The 17,967-nt window shown below is 44.6% G+C and overlaps 3 protein-coding genes across 4 annotated transcripts; all 3 read right to left on the bottom strand.

Annotated features, from left to right (window-relative positions):
- Positions 1–1,990: 1,990 nt before the first annotated feature.
- LOC134557528 (arylamine N-acetyltransferase, pineal gland isozyme NAT-10) lies at positions 1,991–6,202 on the bottom strand. Its single transcript, XM_063410616.1, has 2 exons — positions 6,070–6,202; positions 1,991–4,151 (listed from the first exon to the last, which is right to left on the bottom strand). The coding sequence occupies exon 2, from the start codon at positions 4,144–4,146 to the stop codon at positions 3,274–3,276; it is 873 nt and encodes a 290-aa protein (XP_063266686.1). The 5' UTR covers positions 4,147–4,151; positions 6,070–6,202; the 3' UTR covers positions 1,991–3,273.
- A 1,623-nt stretch (positions 6,203–7,825) lies between these two features.
- LOC134557526 (arylamine N-acetyltransferase, liver isozyme-like) lies at positions 7,826–17,224 on the bottom strand. 2 transcript variants are annotated; one of them, XM_063410612.1, is made up of 2 exons: positions 17,096–17,224; positions 7,826–8,740 (listed from the first exon to the last, which is right to left on the bottom strand). In XM_063410612.1, exon 2 carries the CDS (start codon positions 8,733–8,735, stop codon positions 7,839–7,841), a length of 897 nt encoding a protein of 298 aa, XP_063266682.1. In that variant the 5' UTR covers positions 8,736–8,740; positions 17,096–17,224; the 3' UTR covers positions 7,826–7,838. The 2 variants fall into 2 exon arrangements, with proteins under 2 accessions (XP_063266682.1, XP_063266683.1); XM_063410613.1 differs by lacking the exon at positions 17,096–17,224 and adding an exon at positions 11,448–14,068.
- On the bottom strand, positions 14,223–17,235 carry LOC134557527 (arylamine N-acetyltransferase, pineal gland isozyme NAT-3-like). The gene is made up of 2 exons (XM_063410614.1): positions 17,096–17,235; positions 14,223–15,262 (listed from the first exon to the last, which is right to left on the bottom strand). Exon 2 carries the CDS (start codon positions 15,253–15,255, stop codon positions 14,383–14,385), a length of 873 nt encoding a protein of 290 aa, XP_063266684.1. The 5' UTR covers positions 15,256–15,262; positions 17,096–17,235; the 3' UTR covers positions 14,223–14,382.
- Positions 17,236–17,967: the final 732 nt, after the last annotated feature.

Genomic DNA, 17,967 nt, shown 5'->3' with positions numbered 1-17,967 from the left:
AAACTTTGGTTCTTGGGGAGGGGCAGGATGTTCAGTGGTGGAGTTTGGACCGTGTTCCTTGTGCTGTGTCTTGTTCTCTAATCAGACACTCCGTTATGCAATGCTACAGCCACGGGTGGCTGTCGTTGCCATTGGGCATTGCCTGTGTGTGTAATGGGCAGCTGGGCTGGGATTCTGGGATTTCATCCAGCATTCTGACTTTAAAAGAAATTGTCTTGTCTTCCTCTTGATTGGAATACCATGCTTTTAAATTGCATTTGGAATTAGATGAGTTTAGGGGCGGAGGGGGGTGGTTTCTCAGCATTTGTTTTGCTTCATTTGAACAACAGTCCACAACTAAAACTGCAAAACCACTTAGGCTCTCATTGGACCTTTCCCTGAGAATGCTAATAAAGCATCGTGGTAGGGAAGGATGGCAGGCATCCCACAGTTCCCTACCGCATGTGAATTTGAGTTTCTGTGAGAGCTGGTGCTTTGAGGACTTGGTGGTTTGTTTTCTTTTCAGGCTGGGAGAACATCAGCTTCTACAATACTGCCTTGCTAATGGAACCCCAGCATGAGGCGTCGGGGTTTGTTTGGTTTTGTTTGGTTTTACTCCATTCTCATCTCAAACCTCTGAGGCATTTTGGGCCTGGCATTCACACCTCAATAACCTGCTTTCATCAGCTTTTGGGGAGCTTTAGTTAAACTGTGAAACTGTTCCTTAGCTGAATGTGTTGACATTTCTTTGTGTGATTTCATGTTTCTCAGTGAGGACGTGCTCACAATTGCCACATCAAGATGAAAAATCCCTCTTAGAGAGTGGTTATTAACAGATGGGAGTCAGGGGCATGGCTGGAGCCTCAGTCACTAGCAGCACTCTAGATCTTTGGTAAAAAACAAACAGTAGAAGGGGTATGTGGGTGAGTCCCATCACTACAAGCCCAGTGAAATGCTGATAAGAGCCCGTGATTGCCCAGGAAACCCTTGCATACCCAAATCCAAGCAATTATCTGGGAGCAACAGCAGGAAAACCTCTAGGGAAGTTGCGAGGCGAAGTAACCACCCTGTTAATGGCTGTCCTCAAGACACTAGAACAGCTGTGGCTGATGGCACAGAGAAATGTGGTTTGGTGAGTGGGTAAATCGAGAATCCCGTCAGATAGAATGGAGGTGGTCAGTGTTTTGAAGCTTGTAATGCTCCCTGAGGTCTCAGGGAGCACCTTGTCATGATCAATTATTTAGAAAGAGGTAGAAACCCTTTATATGGGGCATTAATAGGAGAGAATAATCTGAACATGAATTACTGAACAAATTCCCTAAATCCATCATTAACAGAAAAGCTGTGTTCTGGCCCCCCTAAGGTCTTTCAGTGTCCCCTGTCACCTCTTGCTTGGCTCCCAGTCCCTCATCCCTGTGTGACTGTGCACCCCGGCCGTGAACTGCTGTGGCTGGTCACACAAAGAGCTGGCACACGCCACAGTCAGCCCAGAGCTGCCCAGCAGAGATGACTCCTGGGCCTCCTCTTCAGTCATCATCTTCCTCAGCCTATGACCTCTTCATCCAGGAACTCACCATCTCCAACACCACTGCTGCATTTGTTCAGTATTGGCCCGTTCAGTTCAAGAAGTGACAGGTAACAGGTAACAAGTGACTGAACAACAGGAAATGGCCTCCAATTATGCCAGGGAAGGTTTTGATTAGATCCTAGGAAAATTTTCTCACAGGATTGGAAAGGACTGGAAGAGTGCCAAGGGCAGTGGCAGAGTCACCATCCCTGGAAGTGGCACCTGAGGACAGAGATTAATGGTGGACATGGTTGTGATGTTGGGTTGATTGTTGAACTCGGTGAACTTAAAGGGCTTTTCCAACCTCAGTGATCCTGTGATTCTGAGATGTTTGAGGTGGGAAGGGTTGGCCAGCAGATCAGCAGCATGAGTGAAGAGCCCTCACTCTGCAGATGGTGTGTGCAGGAGTGGGGGCAGCTGCACCTAAAACCACTCGTACTGTCTTTATTTTCCTTTTATTTATTTTCAGGTGTACACTTACAGCATTTGTGAGATTAATGATTAGATGATGTCTTTGAGCAAGAAAACTATTCAATAGGAGGAATCAACATTTGACCCATACTCAGACTTATTACAGACTGGGAGAAAGAGTGTTTTTCAGTGTTTCTGCTAATTTTTGATACATTTAAGAATGTTTCCCCTTTCTCAGTGGTTTCCTTGGTTGGGCTTTTTGCAGAGAAGTATGGTAGGAGGAACAACATTTTCAGAAAAATGGGGAAATGTGATTGTGAAAAAAGGTTTCCTTTGGATTTGGCTGGCTCCTTGCGTTGCTTTGATACAGGTGAACAAACACTAATGGCATTAAAGCTCCTGTGCTAAGGGCTACCCATTGAGGACAGCCATATGGACACTCAGGTTTGCAGGAGAAAATTAAGGGTATAGTGGGCTTAGCTTCATGGACAAATATAATGGAGTCCTAAAAGTACAGAATTTCCACCCCTTTTGGGACAAAAGTAAATCTAAGCCAGCTGTGACATTTAAGTACTAGTCAGTTTGTAGGATGATTACATCTCAGAAACAAAGCTTAGTAGTTATCTCCTTAGAGCCCATCAGCCACAATAACCCTGCAATATATAGAATTTTCATCATCAGAAGAATAGCTACATACCAAAAATTACTTGGGGCAGTTTACTGCAGTAATGGCCAGAGGGATGCACATGATGATGATTTTCATTTTGTACTCTGGTTTGTCTAAGGATGATGGTGAAAGAATTATGTCTCCTAATGCTCCATTCCAAGATGACAATGTTTTACTCATATTAAAGGCAGAGGAATGAGATGAGCTGTGAGTGGTCAGATCTTGTAAAAAATGAAGTTTTAAATGTGTACTTCATTGTCTAAATGCTCACAGATGACTTGTCTCCCTATAATAACCTTAGAAAATGTGTTGGCAGCATATCACAATTAATAATCCATACTCATGTGCTACAGGCAGTCCAAAATTCTCCAGACATATTTCTTACCCAAGCTCATAACCAGATTCAAATCAAATCTTACATTTGTGCCAAAAATTGAACAGCAGTCATCTCCCAGCAAGTAATTTTACCTAACTGACTCAAGAGTCTTAAATTTCTGATTTTTCCTGAAGCAAAATTCACATTCATCTCATATTAATGTACATATCCTTCAGTCACTTGCAAAATAATCCCATAACTTTGCAGCAGGGATTGCACAGACAGTGGAAGGTGCTGTACACACATAGCATTGCCGTAGGTTTTCCTGGCCATCTAGATTGTGTAAGATCCCTTAACATTAATGGGGACAAGTTTTCTCTCTAGAGTGATGTTGAATTTCTCTTTGAGGGTTTTTTCCACCTCTTCATCTTCAAGAGTTTCAAATTCCACCAAATCCATGTTTTCCTTGTAGTTGTACGTGGTCTCGGTGAGCGTCCACCCGATCAGCGCTCGGAACCCATGGGTGGTCTGGAGGGCACAGATGGACTTCTTTGTGAAGAGGGAATCTGGAGAGGTCTGGAGGTATGTGCACTGGAAACGGAAATCTTCCACTGTCCGTGGCTCAAGGCTGAACATATAAACTTTCCTACACTCCTTTTTCTCCAGCAGATCGGAGTTGGAGAAGCTCTGATTGGGGATGCATTGTTTCCGCCTCACCTTCTCCAGGTACCACACGCCGTTTTTTTCCGTGAAGCGGAAGATGCCGGGAGCCTGGGGCTGGTCTTTCCCTGACACGAGCTCCATGGGCTGCCACATCTGGTAGGACACCCCGAAGCCTCCGTCGACGACGTAGGCTTTGCCGTCAATGACGACCTTCACCACGAGGTGGGTCATGAGGGTGGCGTAGGCGTTCTGGTGCGGGTTGAACACGTAGGCTCCCAGGAAGCTGGTGTCGTACCCCAGCCCCTTCAGCACCCAGCCCAGCAGCTGGTTGTTCTCCATGCACCAGCCACCCCTCTTCTTCCTCACAATCTTGTTGTAAACGTGCTCCAGCTCCAGAGTGATTGTCTCTCCGCAGTGGATGCTGAGGTTTTCGAAGGGAACGGCGCGGATGTGGTGCTGGAATATATCAGTTAAGGTTTCCAAATCTTGTTTCTCAGTGGAGCCTTTATAGCCAGTTCTTGCAAAATACTCTTCAAGGTTCATCTCACCTGTAAAGGAAGGAATTGTGTTTTGGTTTCTTTACATCAGTGATTTATGATGCTGTGAAAAGCTACCCTGGCTCTGCCAGCAAAGATTCTTTAATCTACTGAACCTCATCAGAACAGCTTTTAAAGGAAACAAGTATTCCTATCAAATGGTTCCCTGAGCAAAGAGCAGTGCACATGAGGAGCGTTTTCTTTTGTCTTAGAGCCATCCCTCTGACAAACAGCTGATGCCATTTCAGTTTCCTGCGAGGCGGCTGCGAGATGGGGATCGCTGTATTTGCATTGTAACAGCGGGGTTAAGAGGAAATGCAAGATCATGCTGGGGAGTGTGCACAAGGGTTCATGAGAAATGGTCTAAAGCCACTGCTCAGTGACAGGACTGTCACTGGGGAGGCAGTGTCATCTGCCTGTGGGAGGGAGGACAGTCTGAGGCAGGATTCACATGTTCTTTTCACGAGTCTGCCACTGATGGTAAATGAATCGCTCGTTCAGTACACATTGCTCTTCCACCACTTACAAAAAGTTAACATGAAAAGTAAAGCGACAAGTTTTATTCAGGTAATTATAACTGAAAAAAACTCTTGACTTTTAAAAGAATCACAGACCACTGAGTCTTGTGTCTGCTCTGAGCGTTGTAGAAACTCATTCTGGTGTTGGAGTAAAGGACCTGAATGGAGGTGAGCAGCCCAAAAGACAAGGAGCACATCTCCATTCCCTCCTGTGCCCTGTGTCTCACAGGCCACCCTGAAAATGAACAGGGGCTGCTTTACTCACTCTGGTCCCAAACTTTCTCAAAACTCACCAGTCCTTAAACTCAGCAGTGAACTGTTGAATGTTTACTGCAAACTAGACTGTCTCAAGATGATTCTCAGTGGCAGATTCATGCTGTGCGTATTTATGGTGTCAAGGCAGCTTCCCCAAGTGAATGGAGACCATCAGCAAAATGCTACAGAGAGGAATTTAGCTTCCAGTGATATCTAAGTGTATTGTTGGAGGATATGTTCAATGGAATATTTGTTAAGTGTAACATAAAAGTCACGGCACTTTCGATTTGCAGAATCTGGGTATATCTGATCCTGTCACTCTGACCGTGAATGCTAAATAGATCACACCAGTATAAAACTGGTTCTCAAGTTTGTATTACTTGTAATTTCTTTCTGCAGCTCCATAATACGCTTGATCAGCATGAGATCTGGGCTGCAGGAGATGAAAGCCACTGTTCCTTTGAAATGTGAGCAGACCAGATGAAAAGACAGGTACTGAAAAGGTCATCCCACAAATGTGGCTATGATTTATGCAGAGGAAAACATCAGCAGAAGAATTTTAAAGGTGCAAATGAAGGTGTTCATACAAAAATATTCCTTACCAGGACTATACACAGTATCAGCAATTCCACTGTTGAAAATATGTTATTTGCCTTCCTTTATCCTAATACATCAGCACATGGACTTTTTGGATTGCACAATCCAGAGTCTGTAATTTTTTTAAAGTTGTTTTTAAAGAGCTGTAATTTTATTCCCTTAAAGCAGAATCTATTGATTATTAGAGTGAACTTTTTGCTTCCTTTGCACTTGCAATACTTTTAAATAAATTTAAGTATCTAAAAGCACAACTTCCAACAAGAAGTTGCAGTTCTAAATTCGTATCTACTATTGTACCTAAACAAAAGAATCCATTTTATAGTGAAGTGAAGCTTCTCCTGAAGAGTGAAAGGTAGAAGAATTGAAATTGCACATCAGTGTTTTGCCCTCTTTAAGAGCCCCTATTTAACAGGTGATATTTTAGCTCCAAATCCACACATTTTTAGAACATTTTTCCTAGAAATGTTGCTTACGTTATTGTCCATGACCCTTACCATCATACAGAAACCAGGTTTTTTGTATCTTTCTTTGGAGGGTTTTTTTTAAGAAAAGAAACTTACCTCTTTTGAGATCCCTTTTATTTATGGAGGTATTCAGTTTCTGGGTGGTTTATTACAGGGGCAGCAGTCAGTGAAGCCAGAAGTGGATACAGATCATGAGGGTTTGTCTTTCTAAGCTCTGCTGGCCCTCGCTCCTGAATCTTAAATTCCAGGAAAGGGCAGAGTCCACCCAAAATGAATTCACATTTTTGGACTTTGCTGATCCGTGAGCAAATTAAACTTTGTTTCTTCTCTATTAGTAGAAGTTTATGCTTTCCCCTAGTTAAGACCAGAATGAACTCGTTTTCCATATTACATAATTACAGTAGGCTGTTGCAAATGGCGTTGTAACTTTTTAAAATTAAATACTGTTATTTTGCAAACCAGCACTTTGCAGTGGAGGATGTTCATCTGTGCCCTGGGGAGTACACAAGGTGTTGCAGGCTGTGTGGATGGATGCACAAATGACCCTTCTTTGCCCACACAGGAACTTTTTCAATCTGTTCAACTCCTCAGCTGCATCAGGGAGTCATTGTGGAGCTGCCATACCTAATGAATGCCATGGCAAATATTGCTTTGCATTTCTCCTCTAAAACTTGTCCTCTTACATCCTCAAAGCATTGCACTGCTGTTTATTTAATTTTCCTCCAGTCAAGCCTCATCCACTTCATTTGAGGGAGGTGGAATATCAGAGGAGGCCTCTTTGGGAAAGGCAAAGAGCACATTAGAGCACCTGAGTTTTAGGCACATCAGGTGCCCTGTAGGTCTGTGGCTGACTAAAAGAAGGATCAAAGTCTTTTCCTTGGCTGATGTTCCTCATGGCACATCCTGTACAGTACCACAGGTATCATCAGGCAAAAGGCTTCTGTGTTATGGATATCACACTGCTGGCGTGTCCTCACTTCCCAGGGCTTTCTTTTGCATCCACACTTTTTAAAGTAGCTTTTGTGGAGAATACTGTTTGTAACAAATAAGACGACTTTTATCTGTAATACTGTCATGTCATCTTGACATCAAATGAAGGCTTGGTCCCAAATGTTTAGATTATAGTTTGATCTTTTTTTCCAGTTTTGATACCAAAAGTCTGATTTTAAGAACTGTTGAATCATGTCATCTTCTACAGATTTTGAGTTCAGAGACACAGATAAATCAGACTCAGGAAAAAGTGGGTACTCAAAATTAGAGAGATTTTGGGGGGTTTAGGTACCCTTGGATAAATATCTTGGTTTAATTCAATTTCTGAAAAGGGAACAGGACTCAAATCTTTCAACTTTTCATAAGCTAATCAACACCTAATGGTAGCTTGTTTTAAGAAAGTCTTAACCTTTCTTTTTTCTACAAAGTCTTTAAAAGCCAAATTCAGCTCAACTTTAAGACTGTTAAGAGAAGTGAATAATTTGTAAAAGGCGCTGAGAAGATTGGAAATAATGCCAAAAAAGGTTAGAGGTCTTTCATGTAAAATGGTAACACAACCTCGCCTTCTGCATCATTTTCATCTCATTTGCCACAAAATATATCTGCAATAAAATGAGTTCTTGAGAAGGTGAACAAAAAGTTAAGGAGTCAAAAAAACATTTCCATATGAGCAAAACAGAGCTAGTAAGATGTCTTGGTTTCTAAAGAAGGAAAAGTTTAATAAAAAATATGCCATCAATATATGCAGTTAATTACCAATGTGCTAGAATTTACCAAGCTCGGTGACTAGCTCAAAATAAAAAATGAGATTATTGTAATTAATGTTAATTTTAGAATCTTTCTCTTGGCTATTTAAAGATCCATCTAGCACAGTGTTACAGTTGGATCTTATCCACTAAATTAGGTGGCAAGCCACGAACATTTACTGGTACAAGTTTGTTCTCCAGTACTATATTGAATTTATCTTTCAGTGTCTTCTCAACCTCTTCATCTGTAAGGGTTGTGACGTTCACCAGGTCCATGTCCTCCGTGTAGCTGTACTTTGTCTCTGCGAGGGTCCATCCAACTAAGGCAAGGACCCCACTGGTGGTTTGGAGGCTGCAGATTGACTTCTTCTGCAGGATGTTGTCTGGAGACACTTGGAGATACACATTGAGCTCCTTGAAGTCATCTATGTGCCGTGGCTCGAGGGTAAATCTGTGTATTTTTCGGATACTCTCCGGTTCTGGAGGATCAGGGGAGGGGTTATTACTGTGCTTATGAATGCAATGCTTCCTTTTGACTTTCTCGAAGTACCAGGTGCCGTTATCTTCCATGAGGCGGAAAATTCCAGGGCCCTGGGGTTGGTCCTTCCCAGAAATCAGCCTCAGTGGCTGCCACATCTGGTAGGAACCACCAAACCCAGCATCTACTATGTAGGGCTCTCCCTCGATCACCACCTTCAGCAGGATATGGTTCATCTCAGCAGTGTATCCGTTCTCTGCTGGTTCATAGCTGTTTGCACCAAGCAGGCAGACATCATACCCTAGTTCCTGCAAGGCCCAAAAGAGGAGGTGGTTGGTTTCCAGGCACCATCCACCACGTTTCTTTCTCACAATCTTGTTGTAAGTAGACTGCAGATCCAGTTCGATGGGCTCCCCGCAATGCATGCTGAGGTTCTCAAAAGGAATGGTCTGGATGTGATGCTCTAAGATGGCTGTCAGGGTTTGCAGGTCTGTGTCCTTATGGGGCTTGTTGAAAGAGATTCTCCCAAAATACTCCTGGATGTTCATTTTGCCTGTGGGAGCAGAAAAGTAGCCAGTTAGTGCTGTGCTGCTGTTGAGGGGTTCACTCCTGTTTCTGTAGCACAGGTTAACCAGGCTGCAAATGTAGTCTGGGCCATTTTATTGAGGATCTAGAAAAAATTTAAGCATTTCTTTGAAAAGAGACAAGGACAGGAACAGCTGGCAATAATGCTTTCCCTCTCTCAGGTTGCCTGCAAACCAGGTGGGTGTTTTTCCCATGGGAAGACACAGCACATGACACAACAGAATCTCTGGCCACAGAGGAGGATCCCACATGATAAAAGATTTTAAAAATCAAGAAACAACATGTTTGCAGAAAAGCTGCCACACCATACCAGCATAAAAGTCACAGGAAGATCTTACTGTTTCTTTTACAGTACCAGGTAAGCAATTCTTTCTTTATCCCACAGGTAATTTGACTGGAAGGTTTTGCACTCATGGATTCAGTTAACTGAGATTAACATCTCAGCGTGTCACCATTTCAGACAGGTTTCCATGTAAAGTAGATCCTTGTTTACTTAATCTCTTAAATTTCCCTGGGGAGTTTAGACAGGGCTTTGGTTGTTAAAGAAAGGGACTTTAATTTTTCCAACCTAAGGATCAAAGCAATTGACCTAAAATTACATACAAGACATATTCATAATCTTGGTTTCTTTGACCATCTTTTACAAACTAAAGGCTTTCATTTCAGATCAAGTTATTGGAAATATTGTATGTCTTTGTATCTCTGATCTCCTTTCATTAGCAGAAAGACACTGCCATTGGCACTGGTTGTGTGGCCAAGATACAAAAGGTCCCTGTAAGACTTCTAATTCAGTGACTTGTCTTCTCTCTGCAAGGATTTCTTTTGCCTTTAGTTTAGATTTAATGTGGCTTTTTTTCCACGCAAGGATATTTGTTGTTCAGAACAATTCACAATCAGTTAAGGGCAGTGTTAATTTCTAGAAAGTCTGAGGATTTCTTGCTTCCTTCAACTGTATGAATGTTCCCTGGGAGGATTCTCCAAAAATCCTTTGATGTGGATGAGACAGGACAAAATCCCTTCCACTGAATATTCTCAGGTTTGGCCCAGCTGTTTCCCTGCAGCAGTTTGACCCCATGTTCATGCCTGAAGCTTGTGAAAATGCACCTCAAATCCGTAGGTGGAAGTACCCCCACATCCAATCTCTAGACTTTAACCCCAATCCTGATGCCAGCAGCACAACTCACATGACTTGGTTGTATTGATCCTGATCTGCACTAGTACCAACATTCAGACTAGCTAATGCAAACCCACAGGAAAATGTGATAGAATAGAGGATTATCCAAATAAAGGAATAAGAAATCAACATTTTCACTTCAAAAGGACACAAAGAGTCTCCATGAAAAAACAGCAATATCTCTTTGATACTGCATTTTATGATTTTTTTCTATCCCTTTTTTAGGACAAGGGCACTCATCTCTGGTAGGATCTCCTTGGAAACACTTGTAGAAAGGCATTTTCTTCCCAACACACAGCACATGTCTTCACGGGCAGGCTCATCCTCTGGTCTTCTGCTTTATTTTTCTTTCTATTCCCAATTTCAGCAATTTTACATAGGAAGCTAGAAGCATCTTTACCCCATGAGGGTGTTGAGCTGAACCTCTGTGACCAGGAGTCCAGAGGAGTGCATCAGCCTGGTGGGTCTGACATGGAATTTGCCTTTGAGCAAAAGCAGGTCAGTCAGAGCAGGGGCCTGATGCCCTCCCTACAGCCCATCTCCTGGGTCTGGGTGTCCCCAGACATGGGGAAAGCACAGGATAAAACCAGCTCCCCTCATCCAGCCACAGAGAGACCCCATGGGGCGCTGGCAATGAGGCCTTGGGAAAAGATATTGGGAAAGCATTTGGGAAATTCCCTGCCATGCCTGGGTTTCCCCAGCTGCCCCTTCTCCGGCCTCATCAATATAAACTCTGCTTCAGAGACAGCCCTGTAGTGCCTGACAAAATGTGCTCTGATCCCAATGAATACTTAAAGAGCTTTAAGTATAATAAAGCTGCATTACAGCACCATTGACATCAGGGAACATCCACATCAATCAGCGTTTACTCCCTCGCCTTCCCGGAGGCAGATTTTTCCTTGGCACAGCCATTCCTGCTGTGCCACCATGAGGCTGCAGCAGTGAGCAAGTCCTCTCCCAGGGCACAGCCTGTGTTCCAAAACTGAGTTGCCAAATACCCCGAGCCTCAGCCTTGTTTGCTGCTGCCCCTGCAGCAGCTGAGCTGTGCTCGGTGTTCTGCAGCTTGCTGGGTGGTGAGATTCAGATGTTAGTTCTGCCTGTCTGCTCATGTCCCTCGGGATCGCTGGGTCCTTTTGTAATTAGGCTGAGCATTAGGATCAGTCCTTCTCTGCTAAAAATCACGAGGGACTTCCAAGGCTGGATCCTCTTGCACATGCCTACAGTGTTTGTTTGATTCTGAGTTACACCGTGAGTCAACAGCTGCATTTTTCATACTCTGGCTCACACTAAAGGGTTAGTTTAGCTCTCAAACACTCCACGTTGCATTTGGAGAAGGCCTTGCAATGCTCTCTCACCGCCAGCCCTGGGGTTCCTGGGGTTGATGCTTTGCTGGTGCACCTGCAGTGCTGTGCACAGGTATGCAGGCTCAGGGGAGAGCGTTCCCAAAGGGGCTGGCCCAAAGCTGCAGGGTGAAGTTAAAGATCGGGCACGCAGCGCTTACCTCGCAGGCAGCTCAGGCTTTCCACTGGGGCTGTTCCAAAGTTCCCAGGCAGAGCTGCACTGGAGCTGCTGCTCTTAAAGGTCCAGGCTGCCTTTACTGCCTGTCAGGGACAGCAGGGCAGCCAAAGCAGGGAGAGAGTTCCTTCTTTTATTGTAGTTTATATTCTGATGGTTTTGTTGGTTTATTTGTATTGGAGTATGTGTGGAAAGCCCTGTCATGCAATTCGTTGTGTTAGGTGCTGCACAGAAAGCCAGAAAATGATCCAGTCCCCAAACTGCTTATAATACTGAGGAGATTTTAACCTCCTGAATGTCAGCTGAATCCCTCCAGGAGTGCAAAGCATGAGCATCATGAGCAACTTTTGTAAGTGGTTATAACCTATAAACCCATCTTCAACCCCACAGGTCACCCAGGGGCTTCAGTGCCTGGGGCACCTTGGTGGGTGCTCCCATGCTAAAGCAGCAAAGCAGTCCTGCAAAAGTGATGCAGATTTCACATTGTTGACACTGATGTGGTCTGGGTCCCTGTAGGAAGTGACTTGTGACAGACAGAGGGTAATCCAGGGCAGGAAGTCACTGATTTATTGGTGGGGATGGCAACCATTGAACTAATCACACCCCACTGAGCTGTTCCTCGTGGCTGGCACCAGCCCCCGCAAAGCAGCAGGGTCAGATTTGCCAAGTCACACTGTCTAAATTCCCCTGGGTTCAAAGAGGAGCCCTGTCCTTCAAAAGGGAAGATGCTGCTCCCAGAGAACTCTGAGCTCCCTGAATCTGCTGTGCCTTTAAGTATTTGCCTCCAAAGTTAGTGATAAGGAAAAAACAAACTAGTGTAATCTGAAAGAAAAACTTCTTTTTTTTCCTTTTTTTTTTCTTTTTTTTTTTTTTCCCCCTTCCAGCAGCAACTTTCACGGTATTGCTGGGCAGCACACTGTGCCTCTGACTGAGCAGCAGCACTGAGCTGTGCCCTGCAGGGGCAGTGCCAGGCACAGAAGATGAGTCAGCAGAAAGAAAAGTGGCTTTTCCTTTTCCTGCCCTCCCCACACTGCACCTCTTGGGCAATGGATGTAACCTGATCTTAAAGGTCTGTGATTTTCTAGCTCTGGATTCGTTCTCCTGAGCCTGTGGAGCAGCACAAAGTGCAGGAAGCACCCTGACACAGGGAGAGAGGAGTGGGCACAGCCCTTTTTAGGTGTTTCCTGTGTTTGTTCCCACAAAGGATGGAGATTCTTGGCTCTGCGTGGATCTTCTCCTGCCCCACAGCTTTGCAAGGCCCCCCTGGACTTTTACTGCATCCCAATGCTTTGTCCCTGCTGTCCCACTGAGTTCAGCTCCTTTAGCTCTCCCACTAATTAGGGGACCACAGAAAAACACAGGTCATAAACAAGCCAGATCCTGGGACAGTTTCTTGTGATCATTTGTGTTGCAAGCTCTGGTTCACACCACAAGAAACCTCTTACTTTTACAACCACATTTCATTTTCTCACAGGATGGGAGGGCCTCATGTGCTATAAAGAACTATTGCACCCCTGCAGCAAGCACATGTAAGTGAATTTGACTCTGGGAAGACAGGGGTTTCAGGAGCTTTCTGTCTCTCTGAGAAATACGTTTTGAGCATGCAGAATAGCAGCTTTTATTAAATTGAAACTGCTAGTTCTAGAAAGCTGCACGTGTTGCATAACAAGTCAAAAAGGTTTAGTGAGTTACTGTATTTTTAAAAGCCTTAGCAGGAAAATATTAGCACATACAAATAATAAGAACAATTTCAGTGATGACTTTTTTTTTTTTTTTTTACTTTGGGAATACATGCTGTAATTTGGGGGAAAAAATCTGAATAAGTCTAGTTCACAATGCTTGATTTTTTTATTTAATTGTAATTCACTAATATAATTTGCTTAATTATAAGTGCATAGTTGTAATGCTTCCAAGATTTGTACATAAAGGAACATCGAGCATCTTCTCAAAGGGCAAAGTGGTCACATTTGAGTAATTTCTCCTACTAGAAATCTTAGCCGTTAGGTATGTGATTAAGATTCATCATTTCTCCTTGTATCAATATAATTAGTATCACTGCAAACACATCCTCAGTAGAACAGATATGTTTCAGAAAAATAATTCTGAGCTTGTGTTTGGGTTCAGCCATAATAATTAATGTGCAATAGCTCCCAGAGTAGAGTCTGATGAGAGGAACATGTATTCCCAGCAGTCTGTGCTGAGTGCAGGCAAACAAAATGCTCAGGAGATGCTTTCAGTTCAGAGAAATGTTCTCTTTGGTTATGTCACCGAGAGAACAGGAGCTGTGCAAAGTCTGAAGCAACACAGAATTGTCGCTGATATTTCTTATCATCGGTTCTAAGTCATAAATAACCTGTCCTCAGGTACTCACAGGGTGAGTTTGCACAGGTGTGGGAGGGCCTGGCTGCCACGTGAGAGGCTGTTCTGGCTGTGAGAGCAAAAAGAACAGGCTTATGGCTTAACTGGAGAAACTCAGCACAGGATGTCTTTGGTTTTTTGGCTATTATACTCCCAAAATAATATAGTATTCATTTAAGAGGCGGGTATGATCTTCCCCAGGTGGCAGCACCAGGTAATAAAAACAAAGACATGCAGCTCCATCATTCTGCCCAGCTACACTGGGTGTATTTAGAAAAGCTTTTAAGAGATGAAAGGAGGGAATGGGCTGAGTCTGCTTCTCGCTAAGCACAAACAGAGGGGCAATGATCTGATTGAGCTAGGCAGAAATTATTTGTACCCAACCTAAAAAGAAAAGCAGGAATAGTTTTGAAAATCCATTTATTTTCCAGATTCATGCTAGTCTGTTCTGTCTTACACTGGTGTAGATGGAAGGAGAAAGATTAACCTTTGGATGCTTGTCAGAAGGAGAGGCAAGAATTGCCTGTAATGCCACTGAATTGAATTGTAATTCAGACAATGAGTTAGAACAGAGAAAACCTGCCCGTACTGGCAGGTACAAATTTCTTGTCTAGCGTTATATTGAATTTCTCCTTCAGCATTTTCTCTATTTCTTCATCTGCAAGGATTCTGATTTCCACCAGATCCATGTTGTCCCTGTAATTGTATTTTATCTCCGTGAGTTTCCACCCCACCAGTGCCCGGATGCCATCGGCGGTCTGCAGGCTGCAGATGGACTTGGTCACAAAGAGCGAGTCAGGTGCTGTCTGCAGGTGGGCATTGCAGCCCCTGAACTCCTCAATGTCTCGTGGCTGGAGGGTGAAGAGATAAACCCGACGGCAAACTTCGTTTTCCACGTTTTGGGAAGCCGAGGTGCTCGGGTTGAGAACACACTGCTTCCTTTTCACCTTCTCCAGGTACCAGGTCCCACTCTCCTCCTGAAAACGAAAGACCCCGGGAGTCTGAGGCTGATCCATCCCTGAAATCAGCTCCATTGGCTGCCACAGCTGGTAGGCCATCCCAAACCCCCCATCCACAATGTAGGATTTGCCATCCAGCTGCACTTGTAGCAGCAGATGATCGATTTCTTCTGGATAGGCGTCCAGCTCTGGGACATAAACTTTTGCTCCCAGCAGGGTGACGTCGTAGCCAAGAGTTTTCAGGACCCAAGACAGAAGGTTGTTGTTTTCCATGCACCAGCCCCCTCGTTTCTTCCTCACTATCTTGTTGTAGGTCGCTTCCAGGTTCAGCTCGATGCTTTCTCCACAGTGCATGCTGAGGTTTTCAAAAGGAACAGCTTGGATGTGGTGCAGGAATATATCTGACATGGTAGCCAGGTCTGGCTTATTGTGGGAGCCATGGTAAGAAATTCTGGCAAAATACTCCTTGATGTCCATGCTGCCTCTGAGAGAAGGGTGGGGAAAAAATAATAGGCTGTGTCAGAAGTGGTGGAAGGCTCTTCCCCATCCCTTGTAATGGGGTGCTCGGAAGAGGAGCAGGATCTGACTAATGTCTGTATCAAAGGCAGCTGAGTAAGAGTGCTGAGAGAAGCCAATGGGGCACTGCTGATGAGCACAAATGTTATTTTTATTTGCCTCTTTTACAGCTGTGACGAGAGGCTCCAGCTGTGCTAAGCACATTTCAGCAGAGTTCCTGCCCAGCAAAGCTACAAATCTCTGTAGGAAGGAATAAAAGCAATAACAGCGATGTTTCCCTGCTAGAAATTATAGGAACTGAGACTCTCCAGGTCTGAACTGCTTTGCTCGTGGTTTCACTCAGCAAAGCAGAAGCAGAAAACAAACCCTCCCACTCTTGCAGTGTGATCCAGAGCCTCTACTGCAACCAAATCTGCAGCAACTCTGTCCTGCCGTGGTGTTTCATTCATTATTTCAGCAGCCAGGCACGAGCTGGTCTCACCTGCTCTCCGTGCCAGCAGTAACAGATGTGACCTGGAGTGCAGAAGGCTTTTTAGGGCAGAAAAGGCTTTTTTAGGGCAGAAAAGGCTGTGGGAGGTTTTTTGCTGCATCTGCTGTGAGCTGCCTCCCCCCAGCACAGCTTAGCTCCCCGCTCCTGCTAGTCACAGCCCTTCTCAGCAGCAAGGAAACCAAGGTTTGGGCCTAAACCACAAGGTTTAAGGGCTCACATTTTCTGAGATCATTTTTGGGGATGCAGTCGCTCCTGCTCGTGGTCTTCCCACTGGTGGGTGGCTGCCCGTGGGTGAGGGAGCAGGCACTGCCCTCCTCTGGGATGGCAGAGGGCTCAGTGCAAGGCTATTTCACAAACACAGGGGTGGAAAGCAGCTCAATCCCTGCCAGCCCTTGAGAGAAGGAATGGGATTTTGATGGAGCCAAATACTTTTGTTATTTCTCCCCAGCCACTGCTAAATTTCCAACATCTGTAAGTATGGAGCAATGTTGTTCCCATTATTGACCCAAGAGGTCCAAAAATGCTCTCAAGTTCCTGTATGCAACTCCCAAAGTAAAATCAAAAGAAAAAATACCCAACTGTTCAACAGGATTATATTCCCAATCTGTTGAAGAATGGCAAAATTGTAAGGGAATTTTGGAAAGGTACTTTCAGTACATAAACAAAACAATGAAAATTAAAAATTCCCATTTGGTGTAATATCCTGGCAGAAGCAGGGGGTGCCATGGTTTGGGTCCCCACAGAACCTTGAGGACAGAGGATTTACAGAATTCTATTGCATCGAGGCCATCACCGTGTCTCAATCCCTGCAGGCCTGAGTGACCCACGATGGGGTTAAGAGCATCAGAGTCAGGAGGTTCTCTTTGTTCAGCTTTTGGCCATTCCCAGGGTTCTCCCAGAACTACAGTTCTATTCATTTCTGAAAACTTGGCACAAGCTTAGTTCTCGTTGTGTGAATTTTAAACCAGCATCACCAGCAGTGGGATGTTTCTCTCTTTTTCTCCCTTTCTTTCCCTCCACCACAGCAAGCAGAACATGTGCAGTAACTTTTTACTTAGAGGGAAAATGTTGGTGTGGGTTTGTCTGTCTGTCCATCCCTTGAGGGTGTTTACAGGGCTGTTTTAATGGGGGTTGCTGAAATGAGGCAGATGGCACAAATGCCCGAGTTGCTGGAGGCTCACAAGTGAGTAAATAAACCAGTGTATCCACAACTCCGAGCAGCTGAGCTCCCTTCTCTGCCCTCACACCATTTCACTTCCTGGTTAGAGAGCACTCAGCTGCCAAGATCCGGGGATTAAGAAAAAGTCTTACCTGGAAAATCAGGTTCAAGTGCCAGTGTACCTCCGGGCCTCGGGGGTGGCTCTAGGCTGAAGCCAGTGGCGCGGCTGGCCGTCCTCTGCTTGGCACAGACAGGGCTGCAGCACTGCTCTCCAGCTGCTCTTCAGGGCAATGTCCTTTCCTTCAACTTGCTTTCACCCGCCTCTGTCAGATTGCAAAAGCTGGGAAAAAAAAAAAAAAAGGAAAAAAAAACATACCCGAAGGGTGGAGCGTGAGAGCTGGAGTGAGGCAGCAGAGCCAGCAGCAGAGTAAACCTGGCTGTGCCTAGAGCAGAGGCTGCTTCACATTTTCACTTGTTTGATGTTGTCTGCAGGGGCCTGCTCAGCTGTCACCAAAATGGTTTTTGTTTCAGCAGCTTGCTGGATGTCTTTTTCTCCCAGTCATTAGATTATGATTTGTTTGGAAGCGTGGGGAAGAAAAGCTTGCATGAGTGCAGCCCAAGAAGGTTTTTGCACTGTTTTTGAAGAACAGCAAGATATCAGCACAGTAACCTGCACCTGCAACCTGCTTACCCCAGTCTGCAGCACAGGAACTTCAATGCTGCCTTTGCCTCCTTTGCTCTGGGTGATTTCCATGTGGTTTTTATTACAGCAAATTTCATAGAATATAAGAAAACACTGGGCCAGCAGTGTGTTTCCTTTGGTCTTAGCCCACAGGAATCACCTGCAGATATTTTTGATGGTGAAGATTCTCTTGGCACAGTGATGACTATGAAGTATTAACACATAGGGAGCTCCATCCTCTCAGAGTATTTCATCTTGCTTTTGTTCCTCCCAATTTTGCTTGCATTTTGTCAAGTCTCATTCATTCATTCCCTGACATCTACAGCTGGATCTTCCCTGTTA

Source organism: Prinia subflava, chromosome 13 (assembly GCF_021018805.1).
Source record: "Prinia subflava isolate CZ2003 ecotype Zambia chromosome 13, Cam_Psub_1.2, whole genome shotgun sequence".
NCBI classification, from domain to species: Eukaryota; Metazoa; Chordata; class Aves; order Passeriformes; family Cisticolidae; genus Prinia; species Prinia subflava.
The sequence above is the reverse complement of the archived record's forward strand: the minus strand, read 5'-3'. Positions and strand labels throughout refer to the sequence as shown.

Bases quoted from the DNA above. Each gene is read 5' to 3' on its own strand.
- LOC134557528 (XM_063410616.1), bottom strand. From the start codon at position 4,146: ATGAACCTTGAAGAGTATTTTGCAAGAACTGGCTATAAAGGCTCCACT.
- LOC134557526 (XM_063410612.1), bottom strand. From the start codon at position 8,735: ATGAACATCCAGGAGTATTTTGGGAGAATCTCTTTCAACAAGCCCCAT.
- LOC134557527 (XM_063410614.1), bottom strand. From the start codon at position 15,255: ATGGACATCAAGGAGTATTTTGCCAGAATTTCTTACCATGGCTCCCAC.